Genomic DNA, 21,984 nt, shown 5'->3' with positions numbered 1-21,984 from the left:
TGTAAACCACGAAATTAAATGTTCAACGAATTACATATTTTCAATAAGGGTTTATGAAGACTTTTGCAAAACCCTCAAATCAAATATCCACAAAAATGCAAGTTTTCCGCAATCCACAAAAATTGGTACCCACAAAAATAAAGGAATCCACACAACAGTATTTGATTCACCACATATCATGACAAACTTATTATTCTGATATGAAGTTATACATGTACATATTATCTGTCAGAGACAGTGACAGTATCTACGAACTGATGTCACTTACCTTGAAAGTGAAATGTTTTTTGATCCACAGAAAGTGTAAATGTGCTGTCATCTTCATCGTCTATACCTATGATAGCACCCTAAAAAGAGATCAATCAATTAGGTTAATTGTGAAAAAACAATATATGACTCAAGTTCAAATTTCGATTTTGAACACATCATTTCCTTGTACATGTTCTAACATTAAATGTTCATCCTGTGTTGTGTGATTATTTAAAACACAAAATATGCAAGTTTAACTTCTATCGCCTTTTAAAGTCTGTATCTAGATGTACATGTAAACATGTTCAAAAACTTAATTTTCTCTGTGCCTCCATTTTTTTGTAAATATTAAGTTACATTTAATCTATCCTCATAGTCCAAAGGTGGTTACACATTAAGGGGAAATTATTCTTACTCCTTTAAGAAGTGTTTTAATCTACAAACTTTGATGGTTAAAATCCAGCAACTTTAAACACAATTGTCATATTTCTCATACACATACCCTTCTACAAGAAACTGTCTCCTTGTGTAATCAATTCATTTAGGTTAAATTGAAGTTTTACTGCTTCCATTCTTTAAATCAAAAAGGTCATTAAATCGGAAATTTTAAAATGATAAAAAAAAGAAGACAACCTACAATGTCTGTCTTCATCATTAATTGTTGAAACTGACCATCAAAGATATGAATTGTTTGTATGCCCTCTAAAACAAAATTTACGCAATCAGCAAGTTTACTAATTTGTATACGAGCTCCTGTTACTTGTTTTTATACTTTACCTTTAGTCTTACACATCCTCTTCTTGAGCCTCTCATCATTTTCTCTTTTGACTGTAAATAGATGTAAATTACAAAAAAAAATTAAGCATGTTGAAAAAAATGTTTAAGGCATATTTTGTTTACTAAATCTTAAGAGTTTTAGGGGTTGCAATAAAACATGACCTAAACAAGGCAAATCTTTGTGGAAGCATAAAGGGGTTATTCCAACCTTTTCAATTAAATTTAAAGTCCTATGAAACAAATTTCTGTTTATTATGACCTTAACAAAATTATTGAACTAATGCATACATACACATGTACATACATCATTTGTACATTTACTTGAAGTTGAACTTACTCCTCTCTTTTTACATTTATAACAAATGTACATAACATACATGACATATAATAGACACAAACATATTTCACTCTGTGATTGTTGATGAAAACTTACAAACTTAAAAAGCCACTCCAAGGTAGTTGCAGATTTGCAGCCAAATTGAATAGGGGCAGATTTTAGGGAGGAAATAGTAAAAAAGTATGGGAACCAATCATGTTTCTAAACATGCTAAACAACTGTTCTGATACAATGGTGTTTTCCTGTTTTTCAAATCAATTTGAAAAAATACTTTTTCTTTCCACGAACAATCATCATATGCATCCATCATGATAGCTGTCCCTGAATTCAACAGATTTAATGTGGCAATCAAAGTAGTATACTAAATTATATACAAGCTCCTGTTAAAGATTGCATATTTTGGCTTTAATATTGATTCACTTATAGGGTCTTTGCATCGGAACTAAACACATTTATTTAAAAAAACAGTTGTTGGCATGACACAGGTTATGTTCTTCTCATATATTTTATGATAGTATGATACTAAACCCCTAACAGGAGGGATTGCACCTGATATTCATATAATGAAGACATAATCTTTCAATCAGTTTAATTGAGGTCTGGAGCTGGCAAGTCATTTAACTGCTAGTAGTCTGTTGTTATTTATGTATTATTGTCATTTTATTTATTTTCTTTTGTTACATCTTCTGACATCGGACGCCGACTTCTCTTGAACTGAATTTTAATGTGCGTATTGTTATGCGTTTACTTTTCTACATTAGCTAGAGGTATAGGGGAAGAGTTGAGATCTCATAAACATGTTTAACCCCGCCGCAATTTTGCGCCAGTCCCAAGTCAGGAGCCTCTGGCCTTTGTTAGTCTTGTATGATTTTTTATTTTAGTTTCTTGTGTATAATTCAGAGTTTAGTATGACCTCCATTATCACTGTACTAGTATACATATTTTTTAAGGGGCCAGCTGAAGGACGCCTACGGGTGCGGGAGTTTCTCACAACATTGAAGAGCCATTGGTGGCCTTCGGCTGTTGTCTTCTCTATGGTCGGGTTGTTGTCGCTTTGACACATTCCCCATTTCCTTTCTCAATTTTAAACTTGATTACTTCCACATACAATGTAATTTTACAGTGTAAATAATTTTATTCTTTTAAAAATTACAGACTACTATCATGGCTATGCATGTCTGTAAATAGTCCTTTAGAAGACTACTATCATGGCTATGCATGTCTGTAAATAGTCCTTTAGAAGATGTCTGTTTGAGAAAAAATACTAAATAACCAAATTGAAGTTGAAGTACTGGATTGGGAGTATATTTTGTTCTTGAAGAAAGTGTGAAAAGGAGGATTGAATAAGTATTAGAATTAGTAGTAAGGTACAATGTACAATGTACATCAACTGGAACATACACTGTGACCTTATCACTAATTGTCCTCAATTACTGCATTAGGCATTACTGGACATCACTAAGTTTCCCATCACATCTTAACATCATTATACGAAATATCTGACGCGATTGTTGTTTTACGTCAATAGTTCAAGCAGGTCATATTTTTGGGTAACCAGGACAGATTTCCAAAAAATTATGGCAAAATAGCGATAAGGTGTCTTGCAGAACCTAACCGGACTTACAAAGAAAACAGACTCGTTGTGCGAATCTTATTCCAGGAAATTATTTTACAGAAAACTAAAGATTAGATAAAAAGCAACAAAACCCTATCAATATTTGTCAAAAACAAAAAGTTTTATGCAGGGGTAACTTTCATATTTAGTTGCTATGGATTATTTACGCACTAATTTCGGTTGTTTTCATATAACGCTTACAGTGTAATATGACAGTAGACCTGAAGCTTCGTCCAAAACAAACCATCGATACTGCCATCCTTTCATCACATTTGTCCATTTGCTGAGAGGACCCTCGATTACTCCACTTCCAGCCATTTTTTTAGACCGGAAGTGGGAAGTGTTTTTTTTCGAACCTCTTTGACTTTTTCCCAATAATGAATAGGAAACTGTTTGGGTCCGGAATTTAACCAATCAGATTTGTGTGGCAATTTTAAAATGAATGTTGTTGTTGACAGGTGCTTGTTCTTTTATTAACGATGATACTATGATACGACCACACAGTAACATGGATTCAAGAAGTAGTCCTACAGACAGATCAGTTCCGTACACAGGACCTTACAGAGCCACTAAATTAGTAAGTTTACGACAATAATGTAAAATCACACTAAAAAAAGGGGGATTGATGTTATATATTTTCGTTTCATAAATGTCATTAGATCTAGCACCTAAACTAATGAAGATGAAGCTCTTATAATATATAGTGTTTTGCTATTCTATACGGTTTTATAATTGTTGACTACTGTATTATTTTAAAATATTTTCATACTCTGACATATACATTTTACATGTATAATATATAATAAACATATTTTTCTCTTTTCTTTATTACTTTAATATATAGTCTGATATTACTCTGACGTTCCACATTGACAACTCCAGCTTGTTTGGCGAAACAGCTGTTTGACGTCAGAGTAATCTTGGACTTATAATGAATGTATATATTCAATTCAATTCAATTCAATATTTTATTGGAAAGAGCACAATAGAGGCGTGATCCAAATACAGACAATTATAATATTAAAACAACACATAAATGAAAATTATTATAAAGATTCATGTAACAAGTCATGAGCCAATTCTATGTATACAAATACATTATAAACTGATATTGATACCATAAACTTATATTTCAGTATTATTCTAGATTTTCATATATTTACTTAAAACACACAATATAAGATTTATATATATATATATATGCATATGCACAAACTAATGTAAAAGATTATTATCGTGTGAAACGGTATGGTGGTCTCTCAAATCAAGAGCTTCTTCAATATACATACAAATAGATTTTAATTCCTTTTCAGACATAGGATTTAACATTTTGGTAAAATTTTCATTCAAATTATTTGAATTAATATCATTATATTATTATCATTATATATATATATTAGCAAATGTAAATTGAGACCGCAGGCACTTGTTTCTATCCATGGGAAGACCCACTATCAATGTATATTTAAATATACGTTGATAGGGGGTCTTCCCATGGATAGAAACAAGTGCCTATGATTGAGACTGTTGGTTGTTAAATTTTAACATCCAGAGGCAAATATTTTAATCATATTCAGTATATGTGAACATCATAAATTATTAACGTAAAATTTAAATACAGTTTTGTACCTAATGCTGGGCAGAAAATTTTGTCTACCATGCTCTCACTGTCACTGAAAAATGCATGGTAGTTGTATATATATATATATAGACAACTTCAACTTGCAAGAACTATAGACACTTTAATAGAGAGTTGTCGAAATGCAAGAGTTAGCGGTGTATCCCATACTGTCTGACTGACAAAATGTCAGAAAGAAAAAAATCGGTCAAACAGAAGATTTTTTGCAATTGGTTGAAAATAAATATTTATAGTAGAAAAGTTCAAATTTCTTTTTTGGCCAGACAAACCCTAAAACAATTTGGCACAGACTGAGAGTGTACTGTTTTAATTGAAGATTATAGTTTGCCATTGCCTGCCATGGCAGATATATTTTCACGCGGAACCATTAAAATTCAGCATTGAATCCGTTTTCTTACCTGGAAGAAGAAGAAGATTTGAAGCCCCCATTCACAGCCAGATTGGACTGCAATGCTTTTAAACATTCCATACATCAAGACAGGAACCCCTTACAGGGATGTTTATTCCCACAGATAGAGAAACTCAGACCAAAATCAAATCAAATATATATTTAATTGACAATTTAAGATGCCCATTACAGGCAGAATAATCAACTTAAATTTGGAACAAATGATTACAATGATTTAAACAATGTAATCTATGATTACAATGAACATGATGAAGAGGAAAGAAAAGACACACAATAATGTATATTTATAAATATTATGTTTCCAAATTGACAAATTAGAGTGATCCTTAAAAAAAACACAATTTCTTTATGCTTATGTAGCTAGGGTAATCTTTGGAGAGTTTTGAATATTAATTTTTGTTACATGTATAATCATTCATTTTCATGGATGTTTTTTGGGGAGTGGGAGGGTATTATTAATTTCTTCTGTCTTATTTTACAAACCTAGGTTTTCATCACACTTTCCTCTACATTACTCTATGACAAAAAAAACTAATTTAAGTTTTATTTAATAAGTCTATTAATATTGCTTTATGTCATATACAGTATTCATTATTTTCATTTCCTTTTGCATGACATGTATGAAATCAAGAAATCTGATTTCGTTTGGGGAAATTTTCCTTGAAGCTAAATTAAATTGCATGAATCACACTAGTTGTAGAACATATTTTTAAATATTTAAAAGCTTAAGTGCCCATTACTATGATTATGTTCAAATTAAATGTAATATTCTTTTGTTAATTTTAATTTTTAATGTTTTTTTTAGTGGAATGAAGTAATTGTGACCTTTAGAAATGGCATGCCTCTGGGTAGACACAGGAGATATATGAAGACCTATGATAATTGCTTTTCATCATCTGAGGCAGTTGATTGGCTACATGATTATCTAAAATCTAATAAAAATTTTGGTGCAGATGTTACCAGGTGAGTAATGACACCTGAACTGTGAAATTGGTTGGTAATTGTAATAAAATAAGTGTGTCAGGTAATTGATCTTGTACCTATAGTGTAATAGGTCAATCAATTAACAGATTGTTATCATTCAATCTAGTTAATTGGTTTATAAATGGCACACTTCAGATCAAAGAGCTGTCAAAACATCATGGTGTTATGTATAATCTGTGACACAATAGTATTGTGTCACAGATGATCTAGTGACAGTTCATACAGTGTAGTACAATATACTCTTTAACAGATTTATCTATTAGGGCCTGGATAGTGACAGTTCATAGTATTACTCTTTAACACATTTATCTATGAGGGCCTGGATAGGTGGTCCCTCCATTCTGCATTAGTTTTCTCTTTTCTTTGTACTTTTTTACACTATCATGACTATTCTATTCTTATATTTTAACACCCCATTTCGTCTGTTCTTTATGATGTACTTCTTCTGAAGTATTGGTCCAGCTTTCTATATTCCCCTTAATACAGAATAGATAATGTCTGTATCTTTTTTTAATTCTAAAAACCAACAAATCATTAATCAGTTTTGAATCCTGTTATTGAATGGACTGATTATGTATACATGTATATATTTCTGTTCTGTATGTTTGTAGATCACAAACCATACAGTTGTTGCAGAAACTACACCGAGCCAGAGTTGTTGAAGATATAAGGGGAGGAAAACACAACAGAGCAGATGTTTGTGACAATAACAGACTCTTTAGGTTTTACACTTTTGTTGTTTATCAGAGTTTTTGTATTCCAAGACAAGGTTTCTTTTTTCGTGAAATCATTCTGAAATTCATGAAATCATTCTGAAAAGATTGGTATTAGATAATCCATAAATTTTCATACTATCTTATCAAAATTTTGCATTACAAGAATGTACATTGTATTGTTCCTCAGAGGCTTTTTTAAATGTATTTACCACAAAAAAGTATGTTTCAGAGAGTAATCTCTTAGCTTTGTTGATAAAAAAATATATTTTATTAGTTAAAGTTGCAGATTTTATACATGTATATTGCCCTCTGCAGTCCACCAGTTGGAAAAATAAAAAATTGTGCCAAGAAAATGTAATGTAACTGTCAGGGGTACTACATTTGTACTTGTACAAGCAATTTTTATTTATTTGAAGAGGTAATAAAAAATACACTTATATAAGTTAATTATAATGTTTGAATAATCTCCCCTTAATTTTCTCAAAAATTTACTTCATCTCATTAATTCAACAAAAAACCTGATTGCGCAAAGATCTTAAAGCCTTCAAAAATTGCTCCTTGGGGCTTGTAAATGACTAGTGTTCTGAAGATAACAGACAAATAGGATTTTCATTTTCCATAAAATTACACTTAAATGATTAGTAAAGATATCTGCAAAGGGCAGACAATTTAAAATTCTATTAGAGCAAAGAAATCCTAAGAATTTAACAAAAGAAGATAAAATGACTTTTTCACTTATATAAGTCAAAAAATCTGAATGATTTTTCACTTATATAAGTAAAAAAAATCTTAATATCTCAGGGACATAACTAAGCCAATTCTTCTTTAACCTATGCAAGTAAATAAAATTCACTTGTATAAGTATCCTACAAATTTACTTATATAAGTTTTTTAAATTTACTTCTTCAAGTAAATAAAAATTACTTGTACAAGTAGTACCCCCTCAATGACTGCTTAGAACATATTTTATTTGCAAAAGTAGCAAAAGGGAATGGACACAAATTATAACCTCATTAGTGACTTCCTCTCCCTCGATAATGTTATAATTAGGTGGATGTTTGTTCTATTTTGAAGACTAAAGCATGTTTTTATGTTAGAATATGGTTTTGTAGATTTGTGCATGCATCACCTCATCGACAAGTTCACGCTCGCACACCACTTACAAACAGGCATGATTTGATCAATAAGGACCAGGGACCAATAACCCTGGACCTTGATCATGAAAAGCCAGCACAGATGTCACCAATTAAAGTTTTACCAGATTGTCACCTCGTAGCCAAACAACTGAATGCTGCTGATGTTGAGGATGCATGGAAGAACATGACTCTTGACAGGTAGACTTACACTCTCAGATTAAACAACTAAAATAAGAAATTCATGGTAACATTTTTTTTTGGAGCAATGAAAATGAACTTTAAGGTTTGTATCCCTTATTTTCATAATTGATAACTGAACTGATAAGTAAGTTCTACTTCAAACATCAATTTCAGGTTTCTGTAAGTTTTTCTTGAAATTTCTTGAAATTTTCAAATTTATAAAATGGTGTGAATGTTCAAAAACATATATTTAAATATCTCTTCTTGTTTAACTATATGTAAATACCCTGTTGAATTTCAGTTAAGGCTTTAACACTTTTGTTTACTCCATCACCCATAATTTTTTTTATCATTTGTAACTGAATTGTATCTGCTTCCATTTATATTACACACAGAAAAAAAACCATATGTGCTGCCAAACTCTCCCATACATTTTTCCCTGCAATAGTTTTTACTTCTAATCTTTATTTGTTGCTTTACAGGTTGCAGGAAGTTCTGGGGATAGAAGACATGTCTGAAATTTTAGACAGTAATTTTGTCAATGGCAAACATGTGATGCATAACTATTTATATATCAACAAAAGTGGAATTGTCACAAACATTGAACCAAAAGGCAAGTTTATTTACAGTTTCATACATTTTGTCAGATACACACATTACAGATTTACATTTATAGATATTTATTTTTTATATGATCCAGGTAACATGTATGACATGTATGAAGGATATGATGTTATTTCAAAAAGAAAACCTTTTTTATGCCCCATTTATGGGCATTATGTTTTCTGGTCTGTGCATCCGTCCGTCCGTTCGTCCCACTTCAGGTTAAAGTTTTTGGTCGAGGTAGTTTTTGATGAAGTTGAAGTCCAATCAATTTGAAACTTAATAAACATGTTCCCTATGATATGCTCTTTCTAATTTTAATGCCAAATTAGAGATTTTATCCCATTTTCATGGTCCACTGAACATAGAAAATGATAGTGCAGATGGGGCATCCGTGTACTTGGGACACATTCTTGTTCATAATCACCTCATTATGATGTATGACATGAAATTCACATTTACTAAAATTTACAACAGGATAAATATGCCCTCTGTTCATAGGGTTTATAGCCATGATAGCCACACAAGTTTATCTTTATTTTAATATAATTCTGCTCTTTACATTATATGTCAGTTTGAATGCTGACCCTAAAGTCTTCAAAAACTTCACAGGAATGTCATTTGTTGTTACTGGTAAAATAACTTATTAACCAAAATATATATGTTACAGAATTAATCAAAACAACTTAATCATGTCAAAACATTTTAAAATTGCAAAGTGCTAATTGTCAGTGAAGCAAAAGCTAACAAAAATTCTTTTATTTATATGATCATATCTTTTAAACATGCTTTAATTTAAATTTTGGTTTATTGTAGATCAGCTTCCACATTGGGCCTTGTCTGCAATGAAATGTTTGGCCCACTGTAAGTATATTAAAATACACAATAATTACAATGTACATGTATTTATTCTATTTTTGTTTGTTTCACAATCTTTTTCAAAAACCTTGGCTCACTCAGAACAGCAAACTATAAAGGGCCGCAAAAATCACTAGTGTAAAACCATTCAAAGAGGAAAACAAACAGTCTAATTTATATAAACATAGAGAAACACTTATGAACCACATCATGCACATCAACAAATACAACCACTGAACTTCGAAAAAGAGCAGGCTAATGCCGCTACAAGGCAGCACTCACACCCGCAAAGTGGAAAGGGATTAATATAAGTTGCAAAATTTGTTTCCCAATCCACTATAAATAAATATGTTTAAACTATAAACTAATCAGGTTCCTGACTTGTGACAGGTGCAAAACATTTTAATGCAAGGGTTTAAACATATTAATAGATGCCAACCTTCACCATACCTGAAACAATAGTGTAACATCACAACATTGAAAGCCATATTAACAAAAACAAGTGAACACACATTGAATGTTTATCATGTTTATATATATTATCTTATTTCCATTTACTATAGTAAATATTCGTGGATTCAGGAAATGCTATTTTTTCAATTATTTGCAAGCACTATATTATTCTCAGCTTTTGAAAGATGTCAAATTAACCAACATATATGAAATTGCCATTATGGCAGGTGTTGAAGAAACCACCAACTTAAAAAAAATCATTGAACAATCGATATAAAAATTGCTGTTTCAGAAAATTTAGATTTTTGAACATGATTTTAAAATATGCAAAATATAGACATACACTTAAAAATACTGCTAATAAGTATATATGAAACAAATTTTACAAATTTCTCTAATGCTTGCTAGTGACACAAAAATGTGTCTATTTTAGGTGTTCAATCAGGCTTTCATTTACCTTAGAGAAACAATAAAAAGTCCTTGCTGGATAAAAAAAAAAAAACAATTCAAGATATAAAAAATATTCAACTCATGAGTGAACAACACAGACAATAACTCATTGGTGATGCAAATTTGTTACTTTATGTGTTAATCGATCAATCATATAATACATGTATATTCTATATTTGAATTCTTGGATTAGTTGTACTGTAACCAACAGATCATATTTGTGTATTTACTTAGTAAGTAACAACACAATAAAAAAATCAATGACAAACTAAACATCAAATAAAGTTACAATAATAAAAACTTTACATATAATGTCACTGATTGAGTTACATACATGTTTCAGGGCCTGAGAAAGTTGATGATAACTTACCAAGTTACCCAGGATTTGAGAAAGATGTATTTCGTGTAGTTAGAGATTATTTCTGTGGACTTTCAGAACCACTTTTAACATACGAGATGTATGAAGTAATACTCAATGTATTTGGTAAGAGAAAAAATATTTCTAGGATTTGATAACACTTATTATAAACATACTACCCTTTGGTGATGTTGGTGAGGGTGATATTATATAAATAACACATACATGTAGCTGAGAGGGTGATAGAGCAGATTGTTACCCCGAGAAAATATTGTCAACCGCGGCGAAGCCAAGATTGACAATGCTTTTTCAAGGGGTACCAATCTGCTCTATCACCCTCTCAGATATGTGTTATTTAATTTATTATACTGAATGTCCTATCATTATTGTCTTTTACAGGCTAATTTCATTTTAAAAGTATTTTCTATGACGTCACATACATGTATAACAGCATTACAGGTATTAGAAGAAAAAAAAAAGTTAAGCAAGATGTTTAATTTTTTATTTTGACAGTCAATCTAAGCCAAAACGTAGAACTTTTAAAAACATTGTTTTTAATTACTTGATGTCAGTTGAATTCATTGTCCATTGAATTATCGATTTTTAATTGGTCTGGACGAGAGGGTAATATTTAAAAAAATTGTCACATTCTTAGCCATGTGATAGAGTAAATTAACACCCTCGTATTAGCCAATCAAAACATGTCATTTTAACGTGAAGTATAATAAGATTAAATAACTACTAACAGAAAAGAGATTCATGAGATTAATTCAAGAAACTAATTTTTTTAGAACAATAACCACCCTCATCCATGCCAGTATGTTATTTTTTGTCATACTGCATGCTTCACAAAAAATGCATGATGTTTCATTATTTATTTTGGTTCGATAATGATATTTTGAATAAATGTATGAAGAGACAAGAGTACAAGAGGTCTATTTTGAAATTATCCAAATATCTACATCTATACATGTACATCAAGGTACCTATTTTTGAAAATGAGTTTGAAAAATTTGAGCAAACAATTTTTACACCAATTTTAGTTTGGTCATTGAGTGATTCATTATTTGATGATAAAGTGTCTATATTTTCTCTATTTTCAGTGACTGCAGAAGGATTAATACAAGAAGACTGTGATAATGAATCTGACATTCCAGAAGAGATGCATTCACCAAATCAAAGAAGTATATCTTCTTTTGAATCTGTGGAAAATCTATTAATGGATTTAACCAGTGTTGGAAGTACTCCTGATGTCAAGTCTGGTAATGGTTTACCACGAGTATCAAGTACATCTGTACTAGAACTATCACCAATTTACCCTGATCATGTTTTTGAACAAAAACGTAGAAAAAGTACATCTAGCCTCACTACACCAGTAGCTGCCAAATATGAAACCGCATTTGGACCAGAAAATAGAACAGTAACGAGAGTTTACTTAAATAAAGGTGGTGTTCAGACTGAATATGGGTATACCAATGGACCAGAAGAATTGTCAAAAACACCAATAGAAACCCATTTTAAATCAGCACAAGAGGTTCCACCTTATGTATCTAATTCAGAACATTGTTATGATTCTTATGATATAAACTTTGCCCATGTGAGATCTATGCGCAAGAAAAAATCTGAGCCTTGTAAAAATGCAATAGATAAATATAGACGGCAAAGTAGTTCAGAAAACAATCCACCACACTGTAATAATAAACCTGAAAGTATTAAATCAAACCAATATACAAAAAATAAGCATTATCTTCCTGCGAGAAGGAGTTACAGTGACTCATCTAGTCAGTCTGAGATAAATCGTCCAGCTCCTGAATATGTCAGTCCACCAGCCTACCATTCACTGTTTCCTGATGGTTATAAGCCTGTCATTGATGGTAGAGCATCACGTAAATTATTGAACCGATCTATTTCAAGTCAGGCTTTACATATGCTGAGAGCATTGTCTTTTGAGGATGAGGAATGTCAGCATGGTTTAAATCATCAGACGTATACCGGCACTCAAACATTGGGGAGAATGAAAGGCAGGAGGTCGTTAGATAATATGTGTAGTCATGGTAGTCAGACATTAAATAGAAGACCTAGTCAAGGAGCTCTGAATAAGTGTCAGAATAGTCAGTTAGATTTACAAAGTCAAGGTTCTTTGAACAGTTGTACAGACAAGTTACATCGGATGGCTAGCAAAGAATCTTTAACTGGTCGTAGTTTGAGTTTGTCTGATTTGATGCATGCTGAATCTAAAACAAATCTTAGACGAGCTTGTAGTGATGCAGGTATGTATTAAAACAGTCATGACTATTAAAAAATAGAAAAATCAAATCAAATATCTGCAGTAAATACGATTCATAAAGTAGTTAGAAAGTGAAAATAAAACATGTTCCAGTAAACATGGTAAACAGTTGCTGAAATGAATGAATTTTGTCACAAGGCTTTATTTTCAACTTGACAATTTTTATTTTTTTGATTGTTAATAAAAAAAGGTTTTAAAATGTCTATCAGTAGAATTATTAAAATATCGACACTTTACCAATCAAATTTACAGAAAGATAGTTGAAACAAATATTGTAATGCTAAAATAGACTATTAATAATTTCATGTATTTGACTTTTGATATTATCATGTTTATTATGAAAAATGATTTTTTTTTTTAATGTATAAATGTATTAGTATAAAAATTGTTTAATTTTTAGGACAAGTTGAGAACATCATAGAAAGAATAAAAAAATCCTTACAGTTGGTGTTCTTGTTGGTACCGCCACCGAACAGAAGAAAATTACACCTACTACTAAAGCTGATGAACAAGATGTTTAATAATACAAAACTACAGTTAGATAGTGAACAGAATACAAGAACCTTGGTAAATTTTCTGTTAATGATGAATATTAGGGAAGAATGGGCAAAAACATTTTGAAATCTCATGCAGTTCACAAATGAATTCATTCTAATGGTGAGATTTGAATTCTTAAAAAAAGAAGGGGAGATAATTTCAATATTTAAAAAAAATCTTACTCCAGAAATGTGATTGCCTGATATATATTAGAAAAAATAAATAGTGATGTATTCAGTTCTAGATTTTACATTTTAAATGTGCAAATTGTGTGCTTTTTGGATGTATTATTCTTACACTTAAACACACAATCTCACTTCATCTTTTCTATACAGTAAGATAAAAAAGGAGATGTGGTATGAATACCAATTTGACAAAAGTCTACCAGATACTTAAGGATGAGGGTGAAAACAACTACAGAATACTGTACTGCTTTCAACAAAGAGCAAAACCTAAACCTGTTCAAGTCTTAGGCATGGTAAAATGTGCAACAATTAAAAACAAGAATGTGTCCTCATTACATGGATGCCCCATCTGTACTTTCATTTTCTATGTTCATTGGACCGTGTAAATGGGGAAAGAACTCAAATTTGGCATTAAAATTGGAAAGACCATATCATAAGGAACATGTGTTTAAGGTTTCAAGTTGATTGAACTTCAACTTCATCAAAAACTACCTCGACCAAAAAATTTAATCTGAAGCGGGACAGACGGATGAATGGATGAACGAACAAACAGATTAATCCACAGACCAGAAAACATGATGCCCATAAATGGGGCATAAAAAGTGATTTTTAAAACTTTTTTGTTGTATTCATATACCAAGAAATTCAATTGGTAAAATTTTTGTGATGATTTATATTTTGATATTTATCTTCTTGAAATTGAAAATCAATCCAATTATGCAAGACAGAAAACAGCACTTTATGGTAATTTGTGCAGCATTTAAATTTTTTGAGAGCAAATTATGGACTACTCTAAACTGTACTTTTATAGAATGTGGTATACACTGTCTGAAAATGAGCAATATGTGGTTGATATATGTCAATGTGGATCATTATTAACCTTCCAAAAGGGACTTCATTGTCTATTAAATGGCGGCCATCTTGGATAAAAAAGGGGGGATGAATTGGAAATTTTGAACACCCATAACTTTTGAACCGTATGTCCGATTAAGAAAATTAATAGCTCAAAATGTTTGTCTCAAGTAGCTTTGTCCAATAACATGCTTAAATGACAATATATGCCTTGTCAATAATAAGGCCTGGCCTCTCTATGACATTATATATGGCTTATATTGCAGTTACTAGAGACATTTTACCGATCTATTTTGAGTTGTCAGGATGAGGCTGACATGGAAGACTTATTGGTAATGAGAATTGTCTCATTCTTAATAGACCATGGTGTAGACATTATGTTAGTGCCAAAAGATTTAAAATCAGCAGTGGAAGAAAAATTAGCTAATATGACAAAAACACAGGTATGACCTTCATTTGTAATCACCATACCTAGCTCCTATAATCTGCAAATTATATATGACATGGTCAGCATGATCAGTATACCAATATACATATATTGCTTTCTATACACTTAGTATAAAATAAAAATAAAGTCTTGTTCATGTAAAATATGGTTCATAGGCTCAATAATTTATTGCATGAAGCATGTTTTGAATTTCAGAATTTAAATATTGTGTCACTATTCTTAACTTAATAAACTAAATAGCTCCTATTATTAAACATCTTTTAGATTCACACTGAAATGTAACAATGAAGTAATCAGCATTATTTATACCCATGAATGGCAAACGGTTAAATATTAGATATGATGTCATGATTTTAAAACAATATTGCACTATATGATGAAAATATGCTTCTGTCAAATAGACAACTTTACAATAATAGATATTGTTTATATTGTGAAATGCTTGTATATTAATATACTCTGTTAGTTTTAGTGTTGAAATTTATTTAGTCTTGCATGATTCGCATGTTATCCTTACCTATTTCCTGTATGTTAGTTATTCTTTAAATTTTATTTGCTTTTTGCTAGAGGCATGTTTAAGGGTTCACAATTTCGCTTCCTCTTTTCTAAGCATGCTCAGATGATTTTAGTTTTGGCAATGTTTTTTTTTTCTGCTTAAGCTTTTTTATTCACTGCTAGTATGCAATGAAATGTTCACTTTGTATGGGTAAATGAATATTTTTATTTTATTTTCAGTTGTTACTATTTTTAGAAATTTCAGAACATTGTTATGAATTTTATCATTTGAGCATGTCACGAAAAACCCAGAATGAGATAAATACAATGTAAATAGAACTACAAATGTTCTTGATAACAGAAAAAAATATTTTGTCTAATAAAAGAGAAATTTCTTTTTTGGCGCTTTTATTAATTGACAACCATAAATTAACAAGATTATATCTGAATTATGTTTTCAATTGTTTAAACGTCATTTGTTAAGTTTACAAAACATATTATTTATCTGATTCTGGACAAAAATTTAAAGCAAGTCTCTTATATTGGTATCAAAGTCAAATTTTCTATTCTTGTCAATAACCAATTTATAGAAAATTCTGTACAACTTTTTATGGAGATTGGTATGATTTTCAAAGACAATTAACTGGACTTGCTAGTTGAAAATTCATTCAAATTTTGTTTGCTTAGCTTCTTTAGTTTGCTGCAGCAAAGTTCATGGGTTCATTGGAGTACCTGTGATAATTATTTCCCTTGTTTTGTCACCAACCATTTCTCGAAATCTGATAATCATACAACACTATTAATTGGTGTGCAGTTACATCTAGTAGAGGCTGAACATGTGCCATAAGATGAAAGTCACATGACCGATATTCCTAAATCAGTGGTTGAAGTATCTAACTTTTACTAAGTTTTACATCAGAGTTACAGTTTTTGAATACAAATTAACCTTCAGACAAATTAAAAGAATTCCTAGGGAGTAAAGCAGCTATAAAAAGTAGGGCACATTGACATATTTTTATGCATATTGACTTTGATTAAGTTGAAATCTGATCATTGCCATACAAAGTGACCTAAAATGATTTAAACTTGTGTAAGGTTGCACAATGGTCAGTATGACAGTGTCTTATTAAAAAGAATGGCAACAATTTAAAGTAGATCAGACTGACCCACATTTATTTCATTTTGATGATTCAATTTTTAAAGTTAAATTTTGGTTTATATTAATAAAGACCTTCTATTACATAACTAGATACCCTATTTGGGAATATTACAACCTTCTGCAAAAGGTAGTCACTCTGAAATATTTTAAACTTCATTGATTTTAATTGGATTTAAAGTCTGTAATCATTTCTAAGATAAGGTCACTGTTACTTAGAAAATAGAAGAAAAAATAAACTGGTTTTCTAATGGTAACCAAAGTTTCCCTTCCTTAATTAAAATGAAACATATACAGTTGAAATATGAACGTAGGGAAGGGGAAGATGCCTATTGATTTTTTAGTCAAAAGTTCAAAGCTAAGAATAAATGTAGGGTTCAATAGAAAAACTTAACTTTTCTGAAAAAAGAATATGATATCAAAACATACTGTTTATTAGTTATGCTCCTTTATTATTATGAAAATTGATGAATTAGGTTTCTCTCAACCAAATGTTATAATCTTAATCAATGCTTATTACCACAAAACACAGATCAAGTTCAGAATTGTCATCACTTTAACTGTTCATGAGCCATATGTATTTATAAACATAAAAATTGCTGAAATTTTTCGTTTCCTTTATCTGACTTTAGCTTGCCTCTTTTAAATTGTATTAAGCTTATACACAACCCTAATTACCACAAAGTACATATCTAGTTTGAAATTGTGTGTAATGGTAGTCACTTTTATGGTTCTTGAGTTTTTTAACATGTTTAATCGCAAAATTGCTAAATCTATCAGTGTGTTCTCTAATTTTAGTTTGCCTCAACCAAATGTAATTAAACTTAAACACAATGTAACTATAGGAATTTGGCATCTGAAGGTTGAAATATACTTAAGCATATTTGCAGGCAGGGGTATCTGTGAACCATGGACACATTCTCCATTTATTTTGATAAAATTCAATATTTCTCAAATTTTTGAATACCCCTCCCCTTTTCTTACTGAATTAGTACAGAGTATTCTTTGTACTTGTTCATTATTTATTTCTACTATAGATCCCTAATTTATTTGCACAGATCTCTTATAATTTTATTCCTTCAAAGGAACATTGGGGTGGTAAATTTGATCAAAATCAAACAATCCAGTTGTAAAATATTATGGTTAAAAGCTGAGCTTTTGTTGAAATGAACATTCTGAGGCTATGAATACTTAAAGCATAGGAATACTTATAATTGCATCTAGGATCAACTTAATAGTATCAAACTCTCAGTAAAATATGAATAAAAGGGAAATAAGAATACATGTCAATTAGGCAGCAGCCCAACAAGGTTTCACTTGTCACTGTTAACTTTCCTTCTTTTTTTTTAATTCACCTGCAGCAGAACTGTTTGTATTGAAATCCGTTGGTTGAATAAAAAAATATTTTGATAGGACAATTTTAAAGTGATATGATTGCTGCACATAAGATTGGTTATCATGTATTTTTCTGATAGAAATTTCTAAGATATATAATGTTCAGTATTTTAGTATGATTGGCTGGTATTTTAATTGGATCTTTGTATGGTATACTGTGGATTAATTTATTCTTGTGGGTTTCAATTTTCATGGATTGCTGAAAACTTGCATATTCGTGGGTATTTGATTTCGTGGTTTTGACAATCTTTGTATATTAAGCCTTTTAGAAATATGTATTTCTTTGAACATTTGATTTCTTGGTTCACTTGTACCCACTAAACCCACGGAAATTGGTATCCAGCGAATATAAATGAATTCACAGTATATTAGAGTTGAGTGTTTCTCTATTGTTTTTGAGAAGAGTAAGTAAAAGTAAGAGTAAGAGACTTGCTTTAAGTGGCATGCATGTTTTCACAGCTTCTTTGCTTCCTTCAAGTGTAGTAACTTAATTTTCAGATTGTGTACTCACGTGACGTATTTTCGTCATTCAATTATTGCAAACAGGTGAGCAAAGAGGATTACGAGGTCCAGAGAATGAGCAGTTCCCAGAAGGCTTTAGAAGACTTATTAGAAGAAATTATCAATGATAGGACAATGTCAGCTGCCAGGAGGAAACAAAGACTGAAAAAGGTAGAAAACTTTAATAAAAAGGTGGAATTTATTAATAAAATACAGTTACAGTCGACTTTCGTTATGTCGAAGTCAGCCAGACCAGAGAAATATTTCGAGATACACGTAGTTCGACTCAAACGAACACCGGAAGTTCGACAATCTAAGGGACACAACTCTTGCTTAGCTTGGTAAAGCTAAAATAAATCCGGGTGAATATGGCAAGGGGATCGATATTCTAGTATCAGATCGATGTATTTGTATGTCACAGTCTTTTATTATTATAATGACATTATTTTTACTTATTCAATTGTTTCAATTAAAAAAAAATCCTACAGCTTTTCCAAGAGTGTAAATTCCAATCGATAGTTTCGTTATTCAGGTCGGTTATAGCTGACAAAATTGTTTATTCTAGGATACAAAAGATTTAAGAAAATTTTGATTTCTATTCATTTTGTTTTATCTCACTCTTTCTTTTCAAAAGAAAATATAACAAGATCAAAGACGCCGTTTGAGTAGTTTTTAGGTGATCATCAACGGAAGCCATAATCCTCACTTTATACACACCCAAGCTCATTAGTGTAAATCACAAATTAATTGTTTTGTAAACATTTTAAATACTTTTTCATGAACATTAACAATGTATCACTAATTATTTATCAAAATTCTACAAAAGATAATCTTAGGTAAACACTCATGGAAATAGCATGTCATTAATCAATACAGTGGTCAATGACCGGAAATTTAATTACACGTGTATTGTCAGATTAACTCTTCAATCCATTTAAATCCCTCAGGTCATGTTTTGACATATGTGTATTAGTTCGAGATAAAAAAATGAATTTTGAATGCTTTTGTTAACCTTGGGACCGTAGATTTCGACTCATCCAATTTCGACTCATCAGGAGTCGAATTACATACTTTTGTATGGAATAAAGTTCGGGACCACGTGAAAACTTCGACTCATCCGAAATTTCGAGTCAAACGAGTTCGAGACAACAAGAGTTAACTGTACTTTATTTCAAGTACAAGTTAACGTTTGATTAGGTATTTTTAATACACTAAAATTTAATATGCTGAATATATAATTTGACAGGCTTAGGTATCAATACTCAGTTAGGAGTTTCACATTTTGGCCATGGTGGATTTTTTAAATATGAAAGTTTTTGTATAAAACAAATAATTTTTAGACAGCTGATGACTTATTTAGCCTTCAAAGTGGTGTTATAAGAACATCAGGATTAAGTTTTACATATCTTACGGGCTATGTTTTGTTTGACTGTCCATATTTTCATAGCTAGACAGGCCATAGGTCCAGAAATTATTGTATTGTGTACAAAAACTTTTTTTTTTTGGAATGAAATTTTAGAAAATGACTAGTCCAGACAGATATACATGAGTCTAGAATGTATCAACTCCACTTAATTAGAACCCTTGATTGGGATCTTTTAATGATTTTTCAAGTAAACTTAATATATCAATTATCAAAGTTTAGTAATCAAAAGGGAATTCACTGCATTTCTTGATATAATTTCAGTTTGAGAAGACATACCCTGATATTTTTGCTAAGAAGTTTGCCACATTCGAACAGAAGAAAGACGTCAAAGAAGATAAACCTAAGATAAAACAGCCTCTGCTGATCAGACCATTGATGACAAAACTTAGAGGACTTAGAATTTAGTCTTTGATCAGGAACTGCTTACAATATAATGGTGCTAGTTTTAAATGTGCAGTCCTTAATCAGGGTTTTAAAAATCATTTTTAGTTTACATAAGTGTAATGAATCAATGCAGAATTTAATCTGTGCATTTATTACTGTATATCCCGATCAACTGACAATATTATGAGATTAAAGGGGATAGATCTGTAAATCAATAATGTGTTTGTTATAGCCAGTTTCATCAGTGTTTTTTAAGCATTCAAGGGAAACAGAAATGAAATGTGTTATTTACTCTAGTGCGGTAAAATTTATTTAATGTTATGAGAAGAGTTATGTGCCCTTTACCTATGTTAACCACCTAAATCCATCAATGTGATTTCTCTGTATGTCATGTATGTTGTAGATAAATTTGATAAGCGCTAATCAAAATTTGAGCTAAAAAATTAATTTAAAATGGATCATATTATATTTTTTGCCATGATTAATTAATTTTTGTTGAGCCTGCGACTTTAGTTGCAGAAAGCTCGACATAGGGATAGTGATCTGGCGGCGGCAGCGGTGTTAGCTAACTTCTTAAAAGCTTTATATTTTAGAAGGTAGAAAACCTGGATGCTTCATACTTTGTATATGGAGGCCTCATGATACGAAGTTTCCGTCAGTCACATGTCCTATGTCCTTGACCTCATTTTCATGGTTCAGTGACTACTTGAAAAAAAAGTTAAAATTTTTTGTAATGTTAAGTTCACTCTTAAGTAGTAGGATAACTATATTTGGTATGTGCATACCTTGCAAGGTCCTCATGCCCGTCAGACAGTTTTCACTTGACCTCGACCTCGTTTCATGGATCAGTGAAAAAGGTTAAGTTTTGGTGGTCAAGTCCATATCTCAGATACTATAAACAATAGGTCTAGTATATTCGGTGTATGGAAGGACTGTAAGGTGTACATGTCCAACTGGCAGGTGTCATCTGACCTTGACCTCATTTTCATGGTTCAGTTGTTAAAGCTAAGTTTTTGTGTTTTGGTCTGTTTTGCTTATACTGTATGCAATTGGTCTACTATATTTGGTGTATGGAATGATTGTAAGGTGTACATGTCTAGCTGGTAGGTGTCATTTGACCTTGACCTCATTTTCATGGTTGAGTGGTCAAAGTTAAGTTTTTGAGTTTTGGTCTATTTTTCTAATACAATAAGCAATAGGCGAACTATATTTGGTGTATGTAAAAATTAAATATTTTATGATCATATGTCAGTCGCGCAGATTTTATTTGACCTTGACCTCATTCTCACAGTTCATTGCTCAGTGTTAAGTTTTTGTGTTTTGGTCTGTTTTTCTTAAACAAAATTAAGCTATAGGTCAACTATATTTGTTGTATGGAAGAATTGTTAGCCAGTCAGGGGTGGAAATTAAACACGCGAGTGATTTTGGCTGTGAAATATTTAAAACTTTCGCACAGACTTTTCAATATCACTGAAACAAGTAATTTGAGAAGTTAAAATTTAGTCACTTCAATAAGTGTTTTTTGGATATTTTTCCCACAAGCTTGATTTTTTT

The 21,984-nt window shown here is 31.0% G+C and overlaps 2 protein-coding genes across 6 annotated transcripts in view; one reads left to right on the top strand and one right to left on the bottom strand.

Annotated features, from left to right (window-relative positions):
* LOC139481369 (oxysterol-binding protein-related protein 9-like) overlaps positions 1–3,332 on the bottom strand; it is a 42,487-nt gene extending 39,155 nt beyond the window's left edge. For all 4 annotated transcript variants that reach the window (XM_071264672.1, XM_071264679.1, XM_071264689.1 and 1 more), the window contains exons 1-3: positions 3,180–3,332; positions 1,027–1,077; positions 269–347 (exon numbers count right to left, since the gene is read on the bottom strand). In XM_071264672.1, coding sequence (XP_071120773.1) covers positions 269–347; positions 1,027–1,077; positions 3,180–3,296 — 247 coding nt within the window. In that variant the 5' untranslated portion in view covers positions 3,297–3,332. The remainder of the gene's footprint in view (positions 1–268; positions 348–1,026; positions 1,078–3,179) is intronic.
* On the top strand, positions 3,288–20,880 carry LOC139481351 (DEP domain-containing protein 1A-like). 2 transcript variants are annotated; one of them, XM_071264641.1, is made up of 12 exons: positions 3,288–3,555; positions 5,832–5,989; positions 6,622–6,732; positions 7,839–8,060; positions 8,525–8,655; positions 9,462–9,509; positions 10,750–10,890; positions 11,868–13,034; positions 13,452–13,618; positions 14,892–15,068; positions 18,666–18,791; positions 20,308–20,880. In XM_071264641.1, the coding sequence occupies exons 1-12, from the start codon at positions 3,421–3,423 to the stop codon at positions 20,449–20,451; spliced, it is 2,727 nt and encodes a 908-aa protein (XP_071120742.1). In that variant the 5' UTR covers positions 3,288–3,420; the 3' UTR covers positions 20,452–20,880. The 2 variants fall into 2 exon arrangements, with proteins under 2 accessions (XP_071120742.1, XP_071120731.1); XM_071264630.1 differs by having other exon boundaries at positions 18,618–18,791.
* Positions 20,881–21,984: the final 1,104 nt, after the last annotated feature.

The sequence above is a fragment of the Mytilus edulis genome, chromosome 1 (assembly GCF_963676685.1).
Source record: "Mytilus edulis chromosome 1, xbMytEdul2.2, whole genome shotgun sequence".
Classification (NCBI taxonomy): Eukaryota; Metazoa; Mollusca; class Bivalvia; order Mytilida; family Mytilidae; genus Mytilus; species Mytilus edulis.
Note: the sequence above shows the minus strand (reverse complement) of the source record. Positions and strands in the feature narration are given on the sequence as shown.